The sequence below is a fragment of the Oryzias latipes genome, chromosome 10 (genome assembly GCF_053564925.1).
Source record: "Oryzias latipes strain Hd-rR chromosome 10, Olatipes_Hd-rR_3.1".
In the NCBI taxonomy this organism is placed as follows: Eukaryota; Metazoa; Chordata; class Actinopteri; order Beloniformes; family Adrianichthyidae; genus Oryzias; species Oryzias latipes.
Genome location: NC_136246.1, coordinates 30,047,244 through 30,069,110, shown reverse-complemented (window position 1 = coordinate 30,069,110; position 21,867 = coordinate 30,047,244). Strand labels below are relative to the sequence as shown.

Sequence of the window (21,867 nt, the reverse complement as noted above, 5' to 3'; positions counted from 1 at the left end):
TCAATAATTGAGACATTTGTTTTCTTAAAGAAGAGGAAAAGAAGGAAGAAAGCTCCCTCTGGTCAAAACTTTTCATACAGTTACATTTGGACCATAAAGGCATTTTTCAAAACAAAAGCCAGACAATATATCTTTGTTGAATTACGGTATTTAATCACCCTCAATGCTTGTATTTGGCTGATTTGTATCCACTTTTCAGGTTTGTGTTTGCTGCCTTCTTCTAATGTCAATAGAGAGCAAGATAATACTGTACGTAATGTTACATATTTATCTGCAGTTTCTAGATCAGCCTGCATTTAAAACAACCTGATGATAAATCATGCAGCTGGGTTTTCTTATTTCAGCTTTTCCCTCAATCCTCCAGTTTTTATGTATTTGGTTACAAACTACAACATCAAAATTTAAAAACATAAAACGGTCTCCATCTCTCATATGCAAGCGAACATTCACTGGTCGAGTGTACCCAAATTCACTGATTAGATTTTAATTAAACCTAAATTAGATTACTCATGACACTGGGTTTGGTTTCCGAGCAGCAGACCTACACTGCACGTTGCTGCCTGACATCTTTATTATGATTACGACAGCTTGAGAACGATGGTCCTCGAAGGTCTGTAATTACATGCCTGGATGCTGAGACACAAAATTGTCTGGTGGCGGTCTATTCCCAAGCCTATCTCAACGCTAATGACCCGAGGGTGACAAGGTTTATTAAATTTCCAGCCATGTAAAAGTTTAGTGTACAACAATGCACAACAGTTAACTAAACAGCTGTAGGTGGAGGTTAAACAAAGAGTCGGTACAGTGACTGCGGTTCAAGTGGCCCCTTACGGCACGGCAAAGAAAGAGCAGACAAACAGCTCAGAACTGTGCCAACACACTATGAAGTACTTCAGATTCTCTGAATTTTTTAGCCATCTTTACGGCCTGTAGGGTGAAGGGGTCACTGTGAGGATCAAAACAAACACGCACTGGACGGACCATTTCTAGCGTCATCCTTTTGGGGTCTCCAACCCAAGAGAGCTGAAGAACTTTTGTGTTGGACAGGTTTTACTATCACAAAAAGAGGTTATATAACTTCAAAAAACCAGATTGTACATTTGTATAAACCCCTTTTTGTTCTTTTATCATTTTTTTACTTATTTGTTACATTTAGTGTGTGTGGGCAGGGAGAGGGGAAGAATGTGAGGGGGGGGGTAAAAGGAAGAGAGGTGGAGAAAGTTATTATTTAAGCTGTAACAATTATACCAGATCTGCTGGAAAGACAAATATTATATCAAATGTGAAATACTGACGCGAAGATGAGTGGAAGATATCTGTCCATCAATACACTTTGGGTTACGAGGAGGGATGAAGCAGACAGGGAGCAGTGTGCACGTGCACGTGCATGTGGGGGTGGAGATACATGCATGTTGCCGAAGTGAACCGGGTGTTCATAAGGGGAACCAGATCCTTCCCTGCCCGACCAGCCAGACCAGGAGAGGGGGGGGAGCGCCCCAGGCGACAGGACCAAAGCAGCCCGGGAGGGGGGGAGGAGGGGACCGCCCACCCAGGCAGCCAGGCATAGAAGCCCCCCCCCCCTGGCGCAGAGAGGCATAGGTGAACCCGGCGTCTGGGCCCCCAGGTCATAGGACAGGCGTGCTTGGCCCTACCAGACAGCAGCCATGGGGGCCACCAATCGCCGGGACACCGAGACGCGGGCCGAGGACGAAGCCAGGGCCCCGAGAACCCATGAGCCACCCACCACCCAGCCAGAGCCCCGTCTCCGCAAGCCAGCCCCGCCACCCGGAGCTTTAGTTCTAGCTTTGATGTTTTTTTAATTACAGTAACGCTTCAATTGTTCACGCAGTCAACGTAATTTCAGCAGATTCTGAAGCAGAGAAAAGCAGCTTTGCACTGATACGCACTTTACGGTGTAGGTATCATAACCATTCGGCCTGCAATAACTGCCCGGGGTCCTTTCGACTGAGGATAACGACACACTACGGTAGCCCCACTTGGACAAACTATGCAGCGTGGACATCTGCTTGGGCTCTACATTTTGTAATTTCACGTTTCATTCTGTAACCTAAAGTTCTTTTCCCTCATAAGTTGTGTCTGACATTATTCTTTGTAATGTTTACAGAGAGATTTTGCCACAAGCCACTTTGTAAAAAGATCTGTGGCTGTTAGAATGAACCTGCTGCTCCACACCAGCGAACCGTGTCTCTGAGCAGAGCAGCTGGAGTCTCGTAGCTTCGCTTTTGCAGGCTGGGAAGGTGCTTTGTTATAGTGTTCGGTCCCGAGAAGGATTCAGAACGCAGTCCGTTCGGCTGCCAATTCAGCTGATAATAATAATTATCATAATAAAAGCACGTATAGAAGATAATCTCGCTCTATGTCAGAGCTCTGTATGTTTACAACGGACCGCATAATATCGTCTTCTATGGTAGTTTAGTAATTTATCCAGACCAATCACTACCTGATACGTCATTGGACCAACGGACAGCTAATCACATAATGTGACGTCAGCACTACTCGAAGGACCCCGAACGGTTATTGAAGGCTGAATGGTTATAGTACCTACAATGGTAGTAAGGTCTTCACGTGTTATTTCGTGTCACCGGAGACAGCTCCGGTATTTAGGGTTAAGACAAAACTACAAAAAAATACCTAAAATATGAACTCCTCCACTGGATGACTATCAGCAGCATATCTGAATACGCTTCTTTTTGCTGTATTTTCTTTTTTTTTGCAGCACAGGAATCATGTTGTCCCTGTTACCACTCACCGAATGAAAAAAGGTGAAACAGACCTGAAAATGGTTCACATTGTAATCTTATCAGCTCTTCTTCCTCTTCTTTTTTTTTTAGATTTGCGAGTTATCAATGACTTGTCTTTTTCTGGTGTATTCTCTGCAGCCTTCTGCTCAGCAACAAAACACTTAGAAATGATGTGAAATAGCTGGAATGTGCGTGGACTTGGCTCTGAGCCAAAGAGACTGAAAGTGTTGAATCACCTGGATGGTCTAAAAGCAGATATAGCTCTACTGCAGGAGACCCATTTATCAAATTCTTTGGATCACCTTATGAGCTGCTTACAATTTCCAGTTATATACTCTGCCAGTTACAACTCCAAACAACGAGGAGTTGCTGTTTTAATTAATAAAAATCTTAATTTTACTCATAAGGATACAGTTACTGACCCAGAAGGCAGATTTGTAATCATTAATATATCCATTCAGAATAAGGACTTTTGTATAGTGAGTATTTATGGTCCTAATGTTGACGACTCTTCCTTCTTTCACAGATTCTTCACCTCACTCTCAGTTCACTCTGACTCCACAATCATTATAGGAGGAGACTTCAACCTTGTTTTGGACCCTGAACTTGACAGACTCAGCACAGCAGCAAATCAGCGTACATGGCGATCTGCAAGTATTCTAAAGCAGTACATGAATGATCTGGGTCTCTGCGACGCGTGGCGCTCATGTCACCCAAACACTAAAGGGTTCACCTTTTTTTCTCCAGTTCACTATTCACACTCCCGTTTGGACTATTTATTAATCAGTAACTCTCTTTTAAAAAATATTCAAAGCTCCAATATCCATCCAATTATTATCAGTGATCATGCACCAGTCTCTGTAAACATTTCTAGGGAAAAATCCACACCCTCTGGTACAACCTGGAGGTTTAATACGTCTCTGTTAAAGGACCAGGAATTTCTTGAATTCTTTAAAAAAGAGTGGGCAACCTTCTTAGACTTCAACAATACTCCAGACATCTCACCGTGCATTCTTTGGGAAACAGCAAAGGCAGTCATGAGAGGGAAAATCATTTCTTATTCAACGCACAAAAAACGCAAAGAGAAAGCAGATTTATTAGAATTAGAAAATAAAATCAAAACCCTGGAGACTGCTTATGCTGCTTCTGCACAGGAACACATTCTGAGAGATCTGAAAAATTTAAAGCTGCAGTTAAATGACATCATTAATAAACAAACACAATTTCAAATACAAAGGCTACGACTTGAAAGATTTGAAAACTCTAATAAATCTGGCAAATTTCTGGCTAATCAGCTTAAAATTAACAGAGAAAAATCATCAATCACCTCTATTATGGACCAAAGAGGAAATGTCACCCATGACCCGGTCAAAATTAATAACGCATTTGAAAACTTTTATAAAAACCTGTACACACCGCAGATCAATCCGTCAGAGCAAAGTATTGACTCATTTCTTAATAATGTAAACCTACCCAGGCTAAATGAGGATCAAATCACAAACTTAGATTCTCCGCTCTCGCCGTCTGAACTTCATGAAGCTCTGTTACTTATGCCCAATGGTAAAGCACCAGGGCCTGACGGCTTTCCTGCTGAGTTTTATAAAGAATTCTGGGAACAACTGGCACCAACATTTTATAAAACTGTCACATCTATTAATGAGAGCCAATCAATGCCACCTAACATGAACTCAGCCAACATAATTCTTCTTCTAAAACCAGACAAAGATCCCACTAGTCCTTCAAGCTATCGCCCTATTTCTCTAATCAATGCAGATGTAAAAATTATCTGCAAAGCACTAGCACAGAGAATAGAAAAAATCACTCCTCACATAATTCACTTCGACCAGACTGGATTCATCAAAGGCAGACACTCGGATGATAATGTCCGTAGACTAGTTAATATAATAGACTTTGCCACCATTGAAAACCAGGAAATGACTATACTATCACTGGATGCTGAAAAAGCCTTTGACAGAGTTAATTGGAAGTTCCTTATTGCTGCCCTCCAGAAGTTTGGTTTTGGAGAAGCATTCATCAATTGGATCAAAATATTATATCACAACCCCAATGCATCAGTTAGAACTAATAAACAGACTTCAAACAGGTTTTTTCTTGGAAGAGGAACCAGACAGGGCTGCCCACTCTCTCCTTCTCTTTTTGCTATATTCATTGAGCCTTTAGCTGCAGCAATAAGACAGAATGAGAGCATTATAGGAATAAAAACCAAACACAGCCATCATAAAATTAGTCTTTATGCGGATGACATATTACTGTTTTTAAGGAATTTACATTCTGTAAATGAAACAGCAATGATCATAAATGAATTCTCCTCCATATCAGACTATTCCATTAATTGGAATAAGTCTGTTTTATTACCACTCAACAGGAATATGGAACAAAGACTCACAATTCCAGTTAAAACAGGAAATATCAAATATCTGGGTATCTACTTTTCCCCCAAACTATCAGAACTGGTGCAGCTAAACCACACCCCATTACTGAAAAGCATACAGGACGATCTAACACGCTGGACCAACCTGCCTTTGTCCCTTATGGGCAAGGTAGCCACGGTTAAAATGAAAATCTTACCCAAGGTTAATTATCTCTTCTCAATGATTCCCACACAACCGCCATTAAAATGGTTCAAAACATTAGACTCATCCATATCAAGCTTTCTATGGAACAACAAACCTGCAAGAATTAGTCTAAAAACTTTAAAATCTGCAAAAAACTGTGGAGGATTAGAATTACCTAACTTCCACAAATACTTTCTTGCAAATAGATTACAATACATCTTAAAATGGTTAAAAAATAATCCAGAAACCAACTCATGGTTAGACTTGGAACAGGCGTTATGTGGAAAGATCAACCTGTCACAGCTACCATTTATTAGCCAAACAGTTAAAAAACAGGATTGTTTCAAAAGCATTAATATAAATGCCACCTTAACAGCCTGGTGGGAATTTCTCAAAATATCAAAATCATCAATTCAACCGTGCAAAATGACACCCATCTGGAACAACCCGGACATCCTTATTAACAAAAAAATGATTCACTTCCCAGCTTGGCAAGCAGGGGGCATAAAACAACTAGAGCACGTAATTATTGATAGAAGATTCATAACCCCCCAGGAACTTCAAGACAAACATGGAATAAATAACTTCTTGGAATATCAGCAACTTAAATCAAGTATTACTAAAAAGTATAAAATTAAAGACGACGATTTAAAGCTACCAGATGTAGTTACCACTCTGATTAATTTTTCAATGAATAGAACTCTCTCCAAAATATACAAACTTTTATGTAATTTAGATAACAATATTGCCCTTCCAACAAAAAAATGGGATGCAGATTTGAGCATCAGCACAGATGAAAGCTTCTGGTCAGAACTTTGTCTAAACACCTTTAAACTGACAAAAAGTCCAAATCTGCAGCTAATCCATCTCAAAACTCTTCACAGAATTTACTACACTGGACAGAGGATGTTCAAGATGGGTCTCAGTAACTCAGACATTTGCGAGCACTGTGATAATAATCTACCCGACAGCTACATGCACGCACTGTGGTTCTGCACTCCTGTCCAGGCTCTCTGGCAGCAGGTATGTGCCGATTTATCAGTCTGGCTTAAGGTTTCAATCACTGCCTCACCGTCACTTTGTGTGCTTGGTGACATGAGTGCCATCGATATAGAAGAAGGATTAGCATCTATCATTTTCATAACTCTTTGTATTGCCAAAAAAACTATTTTAATAAATTGGAAAAACAAGAAAAATATAAACATAAGTCAACACAGAAATCTGCTGTTTGATCATATCAGCTTGGAAAAAATGTCAGCCCAAAACTCAAGTAACTTTGAAAGAATTCAGTCTCTCTGGTCTCCTGTGGTTGACTCCATGACTTAGGGGGTGGGGGGCTTGGTCGTCGCTGCTCCTTGCCCTTCTGCCGTGGTTTGGGGTGGGGGTCTGGGGTTTCCGGTGCCTGGCGGGGGCGGTGGGGGGCTCCGTTGGTCGGGGGGTCGGGTCCGGTGCCTGGGTGGGGCGGGCTGGGGCGCTGCGTGGTCCTCTGGGCTTGGGTGTGGGGGTGCGTGGTGGGGGGGTGGGGTGGTGGTCTGGCTTGGCTTGGGGGGGTGGTCCCTTTGCCTGTGCTGGGGGGGGTTGGCGGGGGGCCCTGCTCGGGTGGGGGGGGCCCAGCGGCGCCGGATGGGCTGCCCATCTGCACCTGGGGCTGGGATCGGCCCTTCCCTGGCTCTGGGACGGGACGGGACAACCCTCTCGGGGCCCCCGGTCGCTCTGGGTGTCACCCGCTTCGGCTGCGGGGTCTGGGGTGGGGTGGGGTGGGGGGCTTGTCAGCCCTGTCCTGTGGGGGGGCGTTCTGGGGGGGAGGGGGGGCCCATTATTAGTACGGGTCGGGGGGGCTAGCGGGTCGGGGTCTCCGCTGAGGCAATCAGTGGTTGCCTCGGCCGGTTGGCCTCCTCGGTCCCGTCGAGGCCTGACCAGAGCTCTTCTAGGGCCGGCGTCTGGGGGTGGGGGCCTGGGCTTGCTCCGGGGGGGGGCGACGCTTTCTGGCTCCTCTCTCTCTGTGTGGGGTGGGTGGTGCCGGGCCTGGGGTGTCGGCGCCTCCGGGGGTGGGCCCCTGGGCTGGGTGGCCCTGGCCCCTTTGCTGGGGGTGGGCTGGGGGACGGCTGTTTGACCACCGGGGGACAGTCTACCAGCTGTCCCCAACTTACCCCCTTCCTTATATAACCTCATATTAGGGTGAGGGGGTGGGGGGTCTAGCCTGCGATGCGCCTTGGGGGGGGGCTACTTGGGAGTGGCCCCCCTCCTATGGTTGCCGTATGGAGTGGGCCCCCCCTCTTTCGGTTTTATTTGCACCTTAGACATGTAGGGTCCTTGGTAGGGGGGGTGCTTGGACATCACTGCAAGCAAGCAGCAGATGTCCTCCTGGCACCCTACCCGCCAATTTTAACCGCACCTTAGACATTTAGGGCCCCTTGGTGTGGAGGGTGAGGGGACATCACTGTGAGTAATCAGGAGATGTCCCCTTAGTGCCCTACTCGCCAATTTTAACTGCACCCCCCTTAGTACACACACCCCTCCCCCTTCAATATATACATTCAAACATAAACACACACACATGCACACAAACACCCTCTCAAACACCCATACACGCACACACATTTTACAAGGAAGGTGGGACCTGGGTCCATCTGTCCCCTACCCCTTCCCTGGTGGGGGGTGCGGGCCCCTTGGCGATGGCGGCCGTGTCCCTTGGGTGCCGGCTCCCTGGGCCCGGCGGTGCTCTCTCCGCACGGTGGGGGGGTTCATATTACACCTGAGCCGGGGGTGTTCGTGTCCCTGGGGGGTGGGTCCTGGTCCTTGCCCCTGGGCGCTGGGCCCCGCCAAACTTCCAACATGGCCGAGCCTGGTCGGGCCATATTTATAACATCCCTTGTGGGCCGCCCTTTTTTCCCCGGGGTTCCCCCCTCCTGGGCGGGGGCGGCGGGCCCCTGCCTTGCTCCTACCTGGACCAACCGTGGGCCGGGTGGGTGGCTGCCTGGAGTGCGGAGCGGGTCTCCCTTGGGGGGTCCTGGCTCGTACCTGGGGTCGGGGCGGGGGGATGCCCGGAACTCCTGGGTGGTGGTGGGGTGCTCGTCTGGGGCTGTGGGCGTCCCTCTCCGGTGGGGCCCTGCGTTGGGCTCTTCCGGCGCGGCGGGGGGCTGCTTTCCTGGCTGGGCTGGGGCGGCGCTCTCTTTCCCTCTGCGCCTCCCTGCTCTCTGGCTCTGGGGGCCTCGCGGCGGTCCGGCTGGCCCTGGCCTGGGTGGCGGTCTTGGTCGCCCGGGGGGCGGTTGTTCCCTGCCTGTTCCCGTGTGGCGTTGGGGGAATTCCGGCTGCCGCTGCTGCTGCGGCGGGGGTATGGGTGTGGGGGTGGCTGGGCGCTCCTCCTCCTTCTTTTCAGATTCCACCATCCATTTTAGAAGAACATAAACACTCACCTGAGCACAGGTGTTAGCTCACCTTTGCACTAATAGTTTGCATGATTGAATGAATGAAAGATTTCACACTAGTTGGTTTAAAGGCATAGGTATGCGTTCGTGAACACTATCTGTTTTGTGTGCATGTTGACATGTGGACATTTTTGCGGCTAGCAGGTGTGTTGATAATATTTGAGTGTGTGTGAACAGGCCCCGCCCTTTTTGTACTACATTTGAACCGTACCGTAACGATAAACAACCAGTAAACCTGTCTGCTCTATGCTGCTTCATGGTCTTACCCCCCTTCCCCTCCTATTATCACCCTCCTACCCCCCCCTCTCTCTAACGTCCCTCTCTCTTCTTCCCCTCTTTCCTTTTCCGTCCGGTCCAACACCAAAGATTTTCAGACATGATTGAAATTAATAAAGTTTGGCCTCAATTACAAAAGGGGTTTATTCAGACATACCTTTGGTTTGTCTGAAGATGAATAACCCCTCTTGTTAAAATAAAATATGTCCAACACAAGAGGCCCTCAGCTCTCATCTGTTTGCCTAGCTGTTGGACAGGACAAGTTAAAAAAAAAAGAAAAAAAAAAAAAAAAAAAAAAAAAAAAAAAAAAAAGAAATGATGTGAAAACAAACACAACACTGGGAGAACAATCTGAAAATACCAGAGGATTTTTCTGGTGAAAATTTCACCTTTTATAAAATTTACTTTATCTAAAAAAAACGCAGAAATATATCTTTACAGTAAATGTTAACAGTTGATATAGAGCAGCGCTAAAACAGGGGTTACTAAAGGCCGTGCCACACAGCCACTACGTACAATTTGATCATTTTCCGCATATGAAATTTCGGTCTTTCGTGACTCATGCGTGATATATGTGATTCATGAATGTTTCTTGTGTTTGTCATTCGTTGTTGTACGCCAACGTTCAAAATTTTGGGTCAGTTGAAAACTAAGCAGTTTGTGTATTTTACGTCATTTCTACCCAATTCCATACATTTTATGTAATTGTGTGTAATTTTTGTGAGATGCTTCTGCAAATTTGTGGTTTTCCACAACCGTTCCACGTATGTCTAATGCACTTATACCAATGTACCACCAAAGTATAACTTTATATCATGTATACGGCGCAAATATTCTGTTAAAATTGCATAATAATGAATTGGATATAAATAGCGCAATGATCACACCCGGTTCATGTTCTACGTTGATTTAAATGCTCTTTGCGTGGTTCATTTGTGATACATTTCTGAAAATTTCATGTAAAGACCAAAACTTTTCTCACTTTTTCCACGTATTTTTACGTATGAGCAATTTTCATCTGTGCGATATGCACAAAATGTACGTATGTGACATTTGCTTTAGAACCGTTTTTATTATTGTCAAGATTCAAGCTCAATACATTTGGTAAATTATTTAAACGTTTGTATTTTTCTGGCTTTTAAAAAAAAAAAGGTTTCTTTAAACCTGCTCACCTGGAAGTAAAAGAAGGCTTGACCAAACCAGTAGTGCATGATGGTCGTCTGAGCTGCATCGTAGTGGAGCTTCTTCCAGATGAACTGGGCCATGAGAGTTTGGATCAACAGGCAGCAGCAGAGGACAGGCAGGTTGTGAGCTCGAAACAGGAGTGAAACCAACAGAACCAGGCCGCTGTAAATCTCCCATAATCCCCTGCTTTTTAACTTGGAGTCTGTTGTGATGATTTGAGATCGCAGGAGGTCCTTGGTGCCGGAGAAGAGGATCCCCAGGACAAAGACATAAACAAAGCGGGCCTCCACTGTTCCCCTGAAATATAGGAAAAACATTTAACAGGGTTTAGAAAAAATAAGAGGAATCCAGTCTAATGTTGCTTGAAAAGGCAATTTCAGTTTCTTGAATCCTTGAGTAGATCTATATTTAAAAAACATTCGGGTATTTTTATATTTTTAGGGTATTTTAAATATTTTTAAATATTCGATATTTTTAAATATTTTGACCACTCGTCACATAAGTAATCTAGGACACCCACACACATTTTGTGAGCTGAATGACTTGATCTTTTTTTTTTTTAAACGTAAAAATACATTTAAGAGTTCAAATTCCACAAAAACATATTTGTGAGAGAGACTAAAAAAACGTCTGCTTGAAAAGAAAAATTATCAAAAAGAGAAAGAAGGCAAATTCATCTAGTAACTCCCATTGATCAAAACGCAAACACGGCTAACACGCCCACCATCCAGTACTTGACTGCTGCATAAAAAATAAGAGGCATTCTTACAGCATTTTCAGAGTTCACTACTTTAATTTTACATCCTGACAGGATCGCTCATGACTCATGAGCAGTCCTTCATTCAGCATGCAGTGTGTCAATGTAACATTCATTATTGATGCTGGGAGACTGGAAAAAGAGTGAATAGCCAGAGGAAAACTGTCTCTAACCTAATCATCAGTCTGTCGTAGTGTCTGCGTTTCTATAGCTGTGAGATGCGTGTTGAAAAGTATCCTTTAAAGAAATCTTTATTTAGGCACTGAATCTGCCTCTTCTAGATGTGATTGTGCTGGGATTGCTTGTATCTAAAGACTTGATTATGTTTGGTGCTTTTAGATGATGGGAGGGAAGAGATCCAGAATTTAGTTTTTTTATACTAAGTCATAATATAAACATAACTACAGTGAAAGGTCAGATGGAAAATAAAGAGACTAGAAAAAGTGACTAGAAAAAGCTACATCATTTGCTGCCTTTGAACCTCCCCCAAAAATCCCCCCAAAAGTGAAGTCAATGTATAAAAGTTTCAAGTTGAACTTTTACTAAAAGTCCTGATGTTAACGTATACATGACTAAAAAAGTGCAGAGTATAGTGCAGGGGTGTCAAACTCATTTTGGTTCGGGGGCCACATTCAACCCGTCTGATCTCAAGTGGGCCGGACCAGTGACATAAAAGCAAAATAACAGCATTGCTTTAGTTTTTTACTCAGTTGGAAAAAATGCCTCAACCAACATAGTAGCCTAATCACTTGGGGCCAATGGATTTCAAATAAAATTAATTTCAATTAAAGAAAAGTTGGTCTATTCAAATTAATACAGACTGAATATTTTACATCTGACACTGAAGCAATCCAAAAACTTTTCTTTATGGTGAGTCTCTTAGTGGTGCTGAATGTCATATTCTTTGAACACTGCAACCTGTTGATGACATACAAAGCATTTGGGTTTTGCATTCAGCTTCGTGAAAGAAAGAAACAATTCTGTCCATTTTCCTGGAAAGCTCTTCACTCCACTTCACTTTTGACAACATTTTGGTCATTAGGGTGTCGCTAATGATCATCCTTATAGCAAGATGACAGCGGTAAGGCTCACAGGGAACCAAAGTGCATCTTACCCAGATGCAGAGCTGTTATGTTTCGCTTTTGGCACGTGCAGAGATATGCTGTTTTACCTGTTTTGCCTTTCCTTTGCTCCCCCTAGTGGCGGAATTGCACATTTCAGTTATTTCTTTAAAAAAATCATAACTCGCCACAGGAATGGACTAGAAACTTGCTTCCTTTTTTAATCATCCTTATGATTTTTACTCTTCATGTGTGGGCCGGACTAAACGACCTGGCGGGTCGGATACGGCCCGCGGGCCGTATGTTTGACACCCCTGTTATAGGGCAAAGTATAAAAAACTTTTAAGGTACTGATTTCTCCAGATAGACCCATTTGAGATGCTTTTCTGTCGAGCTGAAGGTGTTGGCCGTTTGCAAAGTGTTTGGTAGCACAGACAGAATGAAAGAGTCTGCCTGCTGCTGCAGTTTTAACAAACTCAAACATCTGATGCAGTGGGTAAAGACTCCCTCCAGAATGGATATAGATGTTTATGACTATTGTTACCCTTGTTCTAACAACTTTAACACTCCACATTAATTATTAGAAAATCTTGTTTTTAATAACTGATGCACCTTGTAGCAGTTGCAAATGAATAAATACTGTTTTTATAAAATAATGCAATGTTTATATATTTGTTGTGAATTATTTAGTTATTATTATTGTTATTATTGATTTTCTTAAGCCTTTCAGAGTAAACTATAACCCTCTATATGATAATATATTACCTTTGGCACACTAAAGAATGATTTATTTATGAGATACGAGTTATTTTCCTAAGTTCTTTTCTAACCCGGAAGCAAAACGACCCGATTTTTTGAGGCACTGTCGTTCGCTCCGAGTTGGGTAGCGGCCTTGTTATGACAACCTAGAGCCGGCCTCATTCGCGCTTCTGCGTGGTGTCGCCCACGAAAACAACATCCCAACTTTTCCAAAGACTGTTGTTCATACTGTACATATCAAAGGAAAGTGTTTTTGCCGTCCACCGCTAGCTCCGTGCAGAAAGTGAGCTGCGACATGCAGCTTCTCAGTCCATGTTTCTATTACAGTCCTTGCTGAAAGTTTCCTTCTGGCCAAATAATTGTCCACCTTCAATTCTTCAGATCATCTGAAGAAGGCCCAAGATGGAGAAATAACCTTCAGGGACTGAAATCCCTCCAAAAAGGTCTGAATTTAACTGAACTGAATCATAATAATTCAGACAGAAGCAGCTTTAGTTAAAGTCAAATACAGTTTAACTGGGCAATAATTAACTGTATTTAAATAAATAGTTTGCACCTTATTCTTTCCGTGAATATGTGCTAAAGAAACCCTCTACAAAAGCTGCACCTTAACACTAATATTTAGGCATATAGATAATGTTGTTTAATTGGAATTAATCTAAAGTCAAGTTATTCCATTTTATTTGGAAAATAACTGTCAAAAATGGGCTCCTAAACTGTTTATCCTGTACTGCTGAATATTTTTTTTCTTATTCTCAGATTATCAAAATAAATGACTACATTCACTTCCAAAGTGCAGCAAGGCTTTACAGGTCAGAGCTCTTTAAAATGCAGAACGCTGCTTTTAAGGGCGTAAAACTGTAATTGGATAATGCGTTTAATGCTCAGGTCTTTATCAATCTACATAAAGGTGTTGGAGCTGACCGAGCGAGCAGCATTTAGTCGATATTGTGTTAAGCGAAGCAGCACAGAGAAGAAAATGTCCTCTTTGTTTTGTTAGGGGTGAAGTTAGACTTCATTTCAAATGAAAAAGAAGGTATAATTTATAATAATATATCCCAACCTTTTTAACCAAATACTTGTAATAACATTAACAAGCTGGTCTCACTAAATCCTTCAACTGATTTGGTAATAAACGCTCTCATACTGAAGGCTGATCTGCTGCAAACCTAATATTTATCATGATATTTAGGCTCAAATGTATTTTTTGTCATAGCACTAACTAACTAACTAACTAACTAACTAACTAAGTAACTAACTAAATAACTAACTAACCAAAACTTGTAACAATTCACTAATGAGTTGAATACCACACATCTTGATGCATTCTTGTTGTCTTTCCCATGAAAAAGAACATTTGAAATGTAATATCATTTACAAATAATTCTAAAACTAAAAGATGTACATAGAAAAAAATACTGAGAAATGTGTGAAGCAAATAAAATAAAATAAAAACATTCAAGGCAAATCCAAGGTGGCCTCCTGTCGTACATGAATAGAAAAAAACTAAATCAGTACTAATTGTTCTTTAGAATGAGTGTTTTTAAACCCTTAAAAATGTGAGCATCTGGGAAAAACCTTAAGAAGCCAAACTTTTCATTTGTGCATTCTACAAATTCTCTAAAGGAACAAAGATTTATTCATTCACATTCACACCTAAGGGGCAATTTTGTCATCAATTAACCTATGAAGCATGTTTTTAGGACTGTGGGACAAAGCCGGAGAAAACCCACACATGGCTGAGGAGAACATGCAAACATCCCTGGCGGGATTCGAACCCGGGCTTCCTCACTATGAGAAAAAGGATGCTAACCACTACACCAGCCCTGGATTACACCTAGAAGCCTTTTTCAGTTTCAGTTATAAAGGATTCAGAGTAAAAGTATAAATTGATAAATAACACATTTTCAATTTATTTTCTATTCAAGGCTTCATTTCATATTATCTAGAAATATTTAAATGAATCATCTCCCCTAAAGTGATCTTTAGTTAACTTTTATGAATCAATATATTTTATTTACCGGTAATTTGAAAGTCAAGAGCAAATAGAAGGGCCGCACCAAAGTTTCTTTTTTTCATTTACCCAATGGATAATGGGTAAAAAATGGGGGAATTCTACTGCAATTTAGTTAAAAAATTAAACTAAACGTTTGAACTTTCACTGCCCGGGGAAAAATCTTAATTATGTTCTTTTAAAACTTGTTGAGATGAAATCAGGAGTGAAGGATGTAATGCTTCGCCTGAACATACCTGCATGAGAAGATTTAATACGTGGAATCCAATTAACATTTGTAGGGTGGAAAGCCCCCTAAACGTTGTTTACGCTTAAAAAAAAACAAAAAAAACAAAAGCTGCTCCCAAGCATGACTGAAGGCAGTCACGCAGCGAAGGGAATGAAAGACGGCGGGTGACCCTGAAGGAGTGGAGCCAGTATTGGACACATGTATTATTAATCAGTGAGTTTAATGAAAACCTGTTCCAACAGAGGAAATGAAGTAATATGTTCCAGCCGACGCCACTCTTTATTATTCAAAACTGCTCTAACAATACAGCTGGGATTGCATTTATTATTATTTTACAGAGTGTGAATCTACGTGCAAAGAGTGATGAGACGCTGCTGTGCAAAACACATGACAGGAAGTGTGATAAATGTAGCTAGAGGTCTGCAGCTTTTTGTTTTACAACCCTGTGGGTTTAACTAGTTCTAACACACAGCCGTGACAAAATCCGAATGCTCAAAGGGACTCCAGTTGCTCTGACACTTCAACATGCACCAGCCGTCCCCTCCAGTTTACGCAAAAGAAAAACTACTTTTATTAGCATAATCTCTGGAGCTGCAGCCTTCAGAAGACGGCTGATGGGACACTACTGCCATCCATCACTTTCATTAAACTCTTTTTTTCTCCGAGTCGGGGGAATAATGCGTCATGTGTGATTTCTATCCAATAGTGAAAATGATTCCTGCATCCCATCTTACTCCTTTCCTGTCAAACCCTTCTGCCCACATGGCCTGGAAAAGATACAAAGAGATGTGAGGGCATGCTGGGAGTTCTAATAACCCGTTAATTCTTTTCGCTTGTTTGCGTATTTTATCTAGGGACGACCTGATCGGGTTTTCTTTGGCCCCGATTCGATTCCAAGTCTTCTGATTCAGAGGTGTGCCGATACCGAGTCCTGATCCAATACCTTTGTAATACATTTAAAAAAAATGAACACTTAATTTTTTTTATCAACTTCTTTATCCTTTAACCTTTAAACAGAGCACTTATGTTAAGTAGTTTAAACAATAAAGTAAAAATAGTGCAACTATCAATGATTAAAAAACATTTAACTATTAACTAGTAAAAATAGGTGATAATTAGTCATGCGGGAAAAGTTTGGTGACAGTTTTAGGAGCATGAGTTTCAGAGCAGTGTTTTTCAACCGTGGCACACTAGTGTGCCGTGAGATATGATCAGGTGTGCCGTGGGAAATTACCCATTTTCACTGATCTAAAAACATTTACTATCTCCAGGATATCAGCTCTGTGTTCATCCAAACCGGCCCTGATAAAACACTGAGTAGTTTGGAATATGAAAGATCATAAAATACTTTTTTTTCTGTTTTTTTGATTCTATTTAAGACATTTGGATAAGAATGACGGTATCGCGATTTAGTTGCAGCTACAGCTGTTTTTGGAAAAGTACCGCCCCTTTAACTGTCTCCACCAATCATTCTTGGAGGCTTAATCATACGTCATCTGTCTGACCAATCAGAAGTGGTTAAAGTCTTCACTTCTTTGTTCTGATTCTGCTCATAAAGTCTCTCAGTTCCAACAAAAATACCAGCTAAAGCTCGTCTTTAGCGGTGTAGCTTTCCGCGGGATCCGGTATCAGACCGTGGAAAAAGTGATCAAAATAATAGAGACGCGAGTCTGCCCGGCATCGGCGTCAGTTTAAGCACTACATCTCCCATGATGCATTGTGTTAAAGTGACAGTATCTCTGCGCTACAATGAGTCTTCCCTGTTAAACGTCTTGAAACAACAATGGACACACATCAAACAATTTTTAAAACTTCTTGATGAAATCAGAGGTAAACAGCTTAGGTTTGTGTTTATATTAACAGCCAAACGTCCCAGAGTTTGGTCCAAGTCATCTTTCTAACTGAAACACTTTTTATAATAGTGTCTGGATTGAAGGACAAATTTGCTTTCAGACTTTAGTCACTTTTGAAAGATGAAAAGTTAAGCTTAAATAGAAGTAATAACATTTAAGAAACAGGATGAAGGTGAAGTGGCCAACAGACCCAAATACACTAAATTGAAACAATTCAATCGTCTAAAAAGAAATTTGAGAGAGGTTATTGACTGCAAAGTGGTGGTAGGAGAGAGTGTAGCCAGACAGCACCGCATGGTGGTGTGTAAGATGACCCTGGAGGTCAGGAAGAAGAAGAGAGGGAAAACAGAAAAGAAGACCAAGTGGTGGAAGCTACAGAATGAAGAAACTTGTGAGGAATTTAGGCAGAAGTTGAGACAGGGTCTGGGTGGTCAGGATGAGCTTCCAGAGGACTGGGAAACTACAGCAGAGATTATCAGGGAAACAGGTAGGAAGGTGCTAGGTGTGTCATCTGGAAAGAGGAAAGACGGTAAAGAGACTTGGTGGTGGAATGAGGAAGTACAGGAATGCGTCCAGAGGAAGAGGTTGGCTAAAAAGAAGTGGGATGTAGAAAGGACTGAGGAAGGTAGACAGGAGTACAAGGAAGCGCAGCGTAGAGTGAAGAGAGAGGTGGCAAAGGCCAAACAGAAAGCTTACGATGAGCTATATGACAGGTTAGACACAAAGGAAGGAGAGAAGGACTTGTACAGGCTAGCCAGACAGAGAGACAGAGATGGGAAGGACGTGCAACAGATAAGGGTGATTAAGGACAGAGATGGAAAGGTGCTAACAACCCAGGAGAGTGTACAGAAAAGATGGAAGGAGTATTTTGAGGAGCTGATGAACGTGGAAAATGACAGGGAAAGAAGGGAGGAAGATGTGGTTGTTGTGGAGCAGGAAGTAGCAGAGATTGGAAAGGATGAGGTTAGGAAGGCTCTGAAAAGGATGAAGAGCGGAAAGGCCGTTGGTCCTGATGACGTTCCTGTGGAGGTATGGAAGTGCTTAGGAGAGGCAGCAGTGGAATTTCTAACAAGGTTGTTCAATAGGATTCTAGAGAGTGAGAAGATGCCTGAGGAATGGAGGAGAAGCGTTCTGGTTCCGATCTTTAAGAACAAGGGTGACACGCAGAACTGCAGCAACTATAGAGGAATAAAGTTGATGAGCCACACAATGAAGCTGTGGGAAAGAGTAGTGGAAGCCAGGCTTAGGAAGAAGGTGGAGATCTGTGAGCAGCAGTATGGTTTCATGCCCCGTAAGAGCACCACTGATGCCATTTTTGCTTTGAGAATGTTGATGGAAAAGTACAGAGAAGGTCAGAAGGAGCTGCATTGTGTGTTCGTAGATTTAGAGAAGGCGTATGACAGGGTGCCGAGGGAGGAGCTGTGGTACTGTATGAGGTCGTCTGGAGTGGCAGAGAAGTATGTCAGAGTAGTTCAGGACATGTATGAGAGAAGTATGACGGTGGTGAGATGTGCTGTAGGTCAGACAGAGGAGTTCAAGGTGGAGGTGGGACTACACCAAGGATCAGCTTTGAGTCCTTTTTTGTTTGCTATGCTGATGGACAGGCTGACAGATGAGGTAAGACAGGAATCTCCCTGGACAATGATGTTTGCGGATGACATTGTAATTTGCAGTGAGAGTAGAGAGCAGGTGGAGGAACAGCTAGAGAGGTGGAGGTTTGCTCTGGAAAGAAGAGGCATGAAGGTCAGTCGTAGTAAGACAGAATACATGTGTCTGAACGAGAGGGATCAAGGTAGAAGCGTTAGGTTACAGGGGGCTGAGGTGAAGAAGGTGCAGGAGTTTAAGTACTTGGGGTCAACAGTTCAGTGTGATGGGGAGTGTGGAAAAGAGGTGAAGAGGCGAGTGCAGGCAGGTTGGAGCGGTTGGAGGAAAGTGTCAGGAGTGTTGTGTGACAGAAGAGTGCCAGCAAGACTCAAAGGAAAGGTGTACAAGACAGTGGTGAGACCAGCTCTGCTCTATGGGTTAGAGACGGTAGCAGTGAGACAGAGACAAGAGGCTGAGATGGAGGTAGCGGAGATGAAGATGTTGAGGTTCTCCTTAGGAGTGACCAGGTTAGACAGGATAAGGAACGAGTACATCAGAGGGACGGCTCATGTTGCCTGTGTTAGCGACAAAGTCAGAGAAGCCAGACTGAGATGGTTTGGACATGTTCAGAGGAGGGATAGTGGATATATTGGTAGAAGGATGTTGGAGATGGAGCTGCCTGGCAGGAGGGCAAGAGGACGGCCAAAGAGGAGATACATGGATGTCTTAACAGAGGACATGAAGTTGGCTAATGTTAGGGTAGAAGATGTCCATGATAGAGTGAGGTGGAAAAGGATGATTCGCTGTGGCGACCCCTGATGGGAAAAGCCGAAAGAGAAAGAAGAAGAAAAAGAAATAAAATATTTTTGTTAAAGTTTTTAAAGACTTCATCTTTGATTAAGACAAAAGAAAAACTAATAAAACTTCAATATGTTCACTTTTTGTGTAGCTACAGAAAACAAATTTAATGTTAGTTTTTTTTGTAAAATTTATCAAACATATTGTGATCATATTGTTAAAAAATTACAGTTGCCTTCGCAAAATAAAAAAATAAATAAAAAAAATAAATCATTATTTAGAAAGAATTTGTTTTTTTGTGAGGTTACATAAAATTGCATGTTAAAAAACAACTACCAGGGTAAAATGTCAAATAATTTAGTTGAAAATTATTACTGAAAACTAACTTAAATTTTATTACAACTTTTAGAAAAAACAGCTACAACTTCCAGCTTTTTCCGCCACAATTATCACAAAAATGCACGAGATCATGGAGGGACTGTACATCAATACAGACTATAGAGTTTCTCCTTTTTTAATTTTTGGATGCTGGTGTGCCGCAGGATTTTTGTTATAAAGTGTGCCTTGGCTCAAAAAAGGTGGAAACACACTGCTTCAGAGACATTGAACACTTTTGATCATACACATCTCCAATAAAAATTCCTAAAAACTAAAAATGATTTTCTTCCAAAATCATTGTAGCATACATTTGTTGAGTATTCCTGACTAGCTCGAATCCATATAACCATTAATAGTTTTTTTTTTATTCTATCAATTTTTTTAGCTGTTATATTCTCAGTTTAAATCTCATAAAATTATAATATATATTATTCTTTTTAAATGCTTTCGTAGATCTTTACATTAAGAAAAGCCACTGGAGACACTTTCGGTCTGTTTGAAACTTTTTTTTTTGGTCTAATCTGTTTTATTGAGCCCCAGAAATACAAAACATGTACAAAAACAAAGGCAAATGTCAGAAATTTTTCAAACAATGATCTTTTTTTCTTCTTCTACGTGCAAGTAGTGATGTAAAGCAATGATGTGTTTATTTAGTTTCCTTAGAGTACCGGTAAATTGCTTTCTATCTGTGATGCCAAATACTGTAAAGCCATGGCTGATTTGGGTTGAAGATCAATTTTGACATGTTTTAAAAATGTCAGACCAGTAAGATGTCAGAGATGGACAGAGCCAGAACATGAGTGTTAGGTCAGCAGGGTTATAATGGCATCTATCACAGCTGCATTCTACATTAGGCTAGATCTTTGCTAGTCTTGCTTTGGAGTAGTGGATGCGAAATACAACTTTTAATTGGATTAAGTTTAATTTTTTATTTTGCGCAGGAGGAGCTGCCACTTACTCTCAGTAAAGCATCATTCCAGATGTCGTCCTTCAAAGCCAGTTCCTCCCCCAACTCATTCACCCAGGTTGCCCTGATTTTTTACAGGATTTGTGTGTTTTTAAGGAAGTTATATGATCATATATTCTCGAGATAAATCTTCTTAAATGTACTTGGGTTTTTAAAAGTGCTTCTATACCTGGGCGTGACTGCATATGTGGAGTCTGAGTCGTGACACTGAAGGAAGTGGCGAATTTGGAAGTAACGCCATAGGCTAGACTGGGGGACATTAAACTTATGTGAAACATCATCTATGTAAGCATAGAAGGAGTTTATGTACCGGTACATGTCTTTAAAAAGATTAATACCTTCCTTTTCCCAGGGAATGAAACCAGAGTCCAGCCTAGCATGGGGAAAGAGATGATTAATGTGTGAAGGGCTTAAATGAAGGAGATCCCTGCAGTCAAAGTTCCGTCTAAACTGAAGCCATATTTTAAGAGTATTTATGATGACGGGGTTATTATTTATTATTATTTAGTCTATTTAAGGGCAGAGAGAGACAAGTCAGAGGTGACCAGAGCTCGGAGAGACATTAAGATGCAAGATGCAGCTTCAAGAAGGCAACAGTGGAAATCAGGAGTGTGAAGCCAATGGATGATATTCTTTACATTTGAAGCCCAGCAATGGTAGCAAAAATTGGGAAACCACCTGGATTTTTAGACCTCTGTAGCAATTCAAGCTGTATACTAGGCTTCCTTCCATCCCATATAAATGAGAAAAATGAGAAAAGCCCTATCAAGAGATTTTAAAAACAATTTAGGGATGTAGAGTGGGATACACTGGAAAAGGTAAGGAAATATGGGGAGTACAGTTGTTTTAATGAAATTAACCTTCCCTGCCGTGGATAGGTGAAGAGTTCTCCACTTTTTTAGGTCTAATGTAGTCTTTTTTTGGATAGAGATGCTGCATATCTCTTGTAATATTGATATCCAAGCATTTAAAGCCATTTGTGGATATTTGGAATACTAATGCACCGTCATTTTTTTTGGAGAGCCAGATCGTTAACAGGATAACATTAACTTTTCCTTAAGTTCAATTTGTACCCAGAGAAAGCCAAAAATTTTCTAAAAGCATGAATTATATGGGTGAAGTTTAGAATGGGGTCTGACATATATGACAATAAATCATCTGAATACAAAGATACTCTATGTTCCTTTTGTGTCGTGATCAGTTTATGACATGCTGACTTCTAGTAGAGTATTTATCTGTA

The 21,867-nt window shown here is 41.8% G+C and overlaps 1 protein-coding gene across 4 annotated transcripts in view; it reads right to left on the bottom strand.

Moving 5' to 3' along the window:
• pigg (phosphatidylinositol glycan anchor biosynthesis class G (EMM blood group)) overlaps positions 1 to 21,867 on the bottom strand; it is a 128,054-nt gene that overhangs the window by 45,423 nt on the left and 60,764 nt on the right. For all 4 annotated transcript variants that reach the window (XM_078953735.1, XM_011480497.4, XM_078953737.1 and 1 more), the window contains one exon: positions 10,215 to 10,524. In XM_078953735.1, coding sequence (XP_078809861.1) covers positions 10,215 to 10,524 — 310 coding nt within the window. The remainder of the gene's footprint in view (positions 1 to 10,214; positions 10,525 to 21,867) is intronic.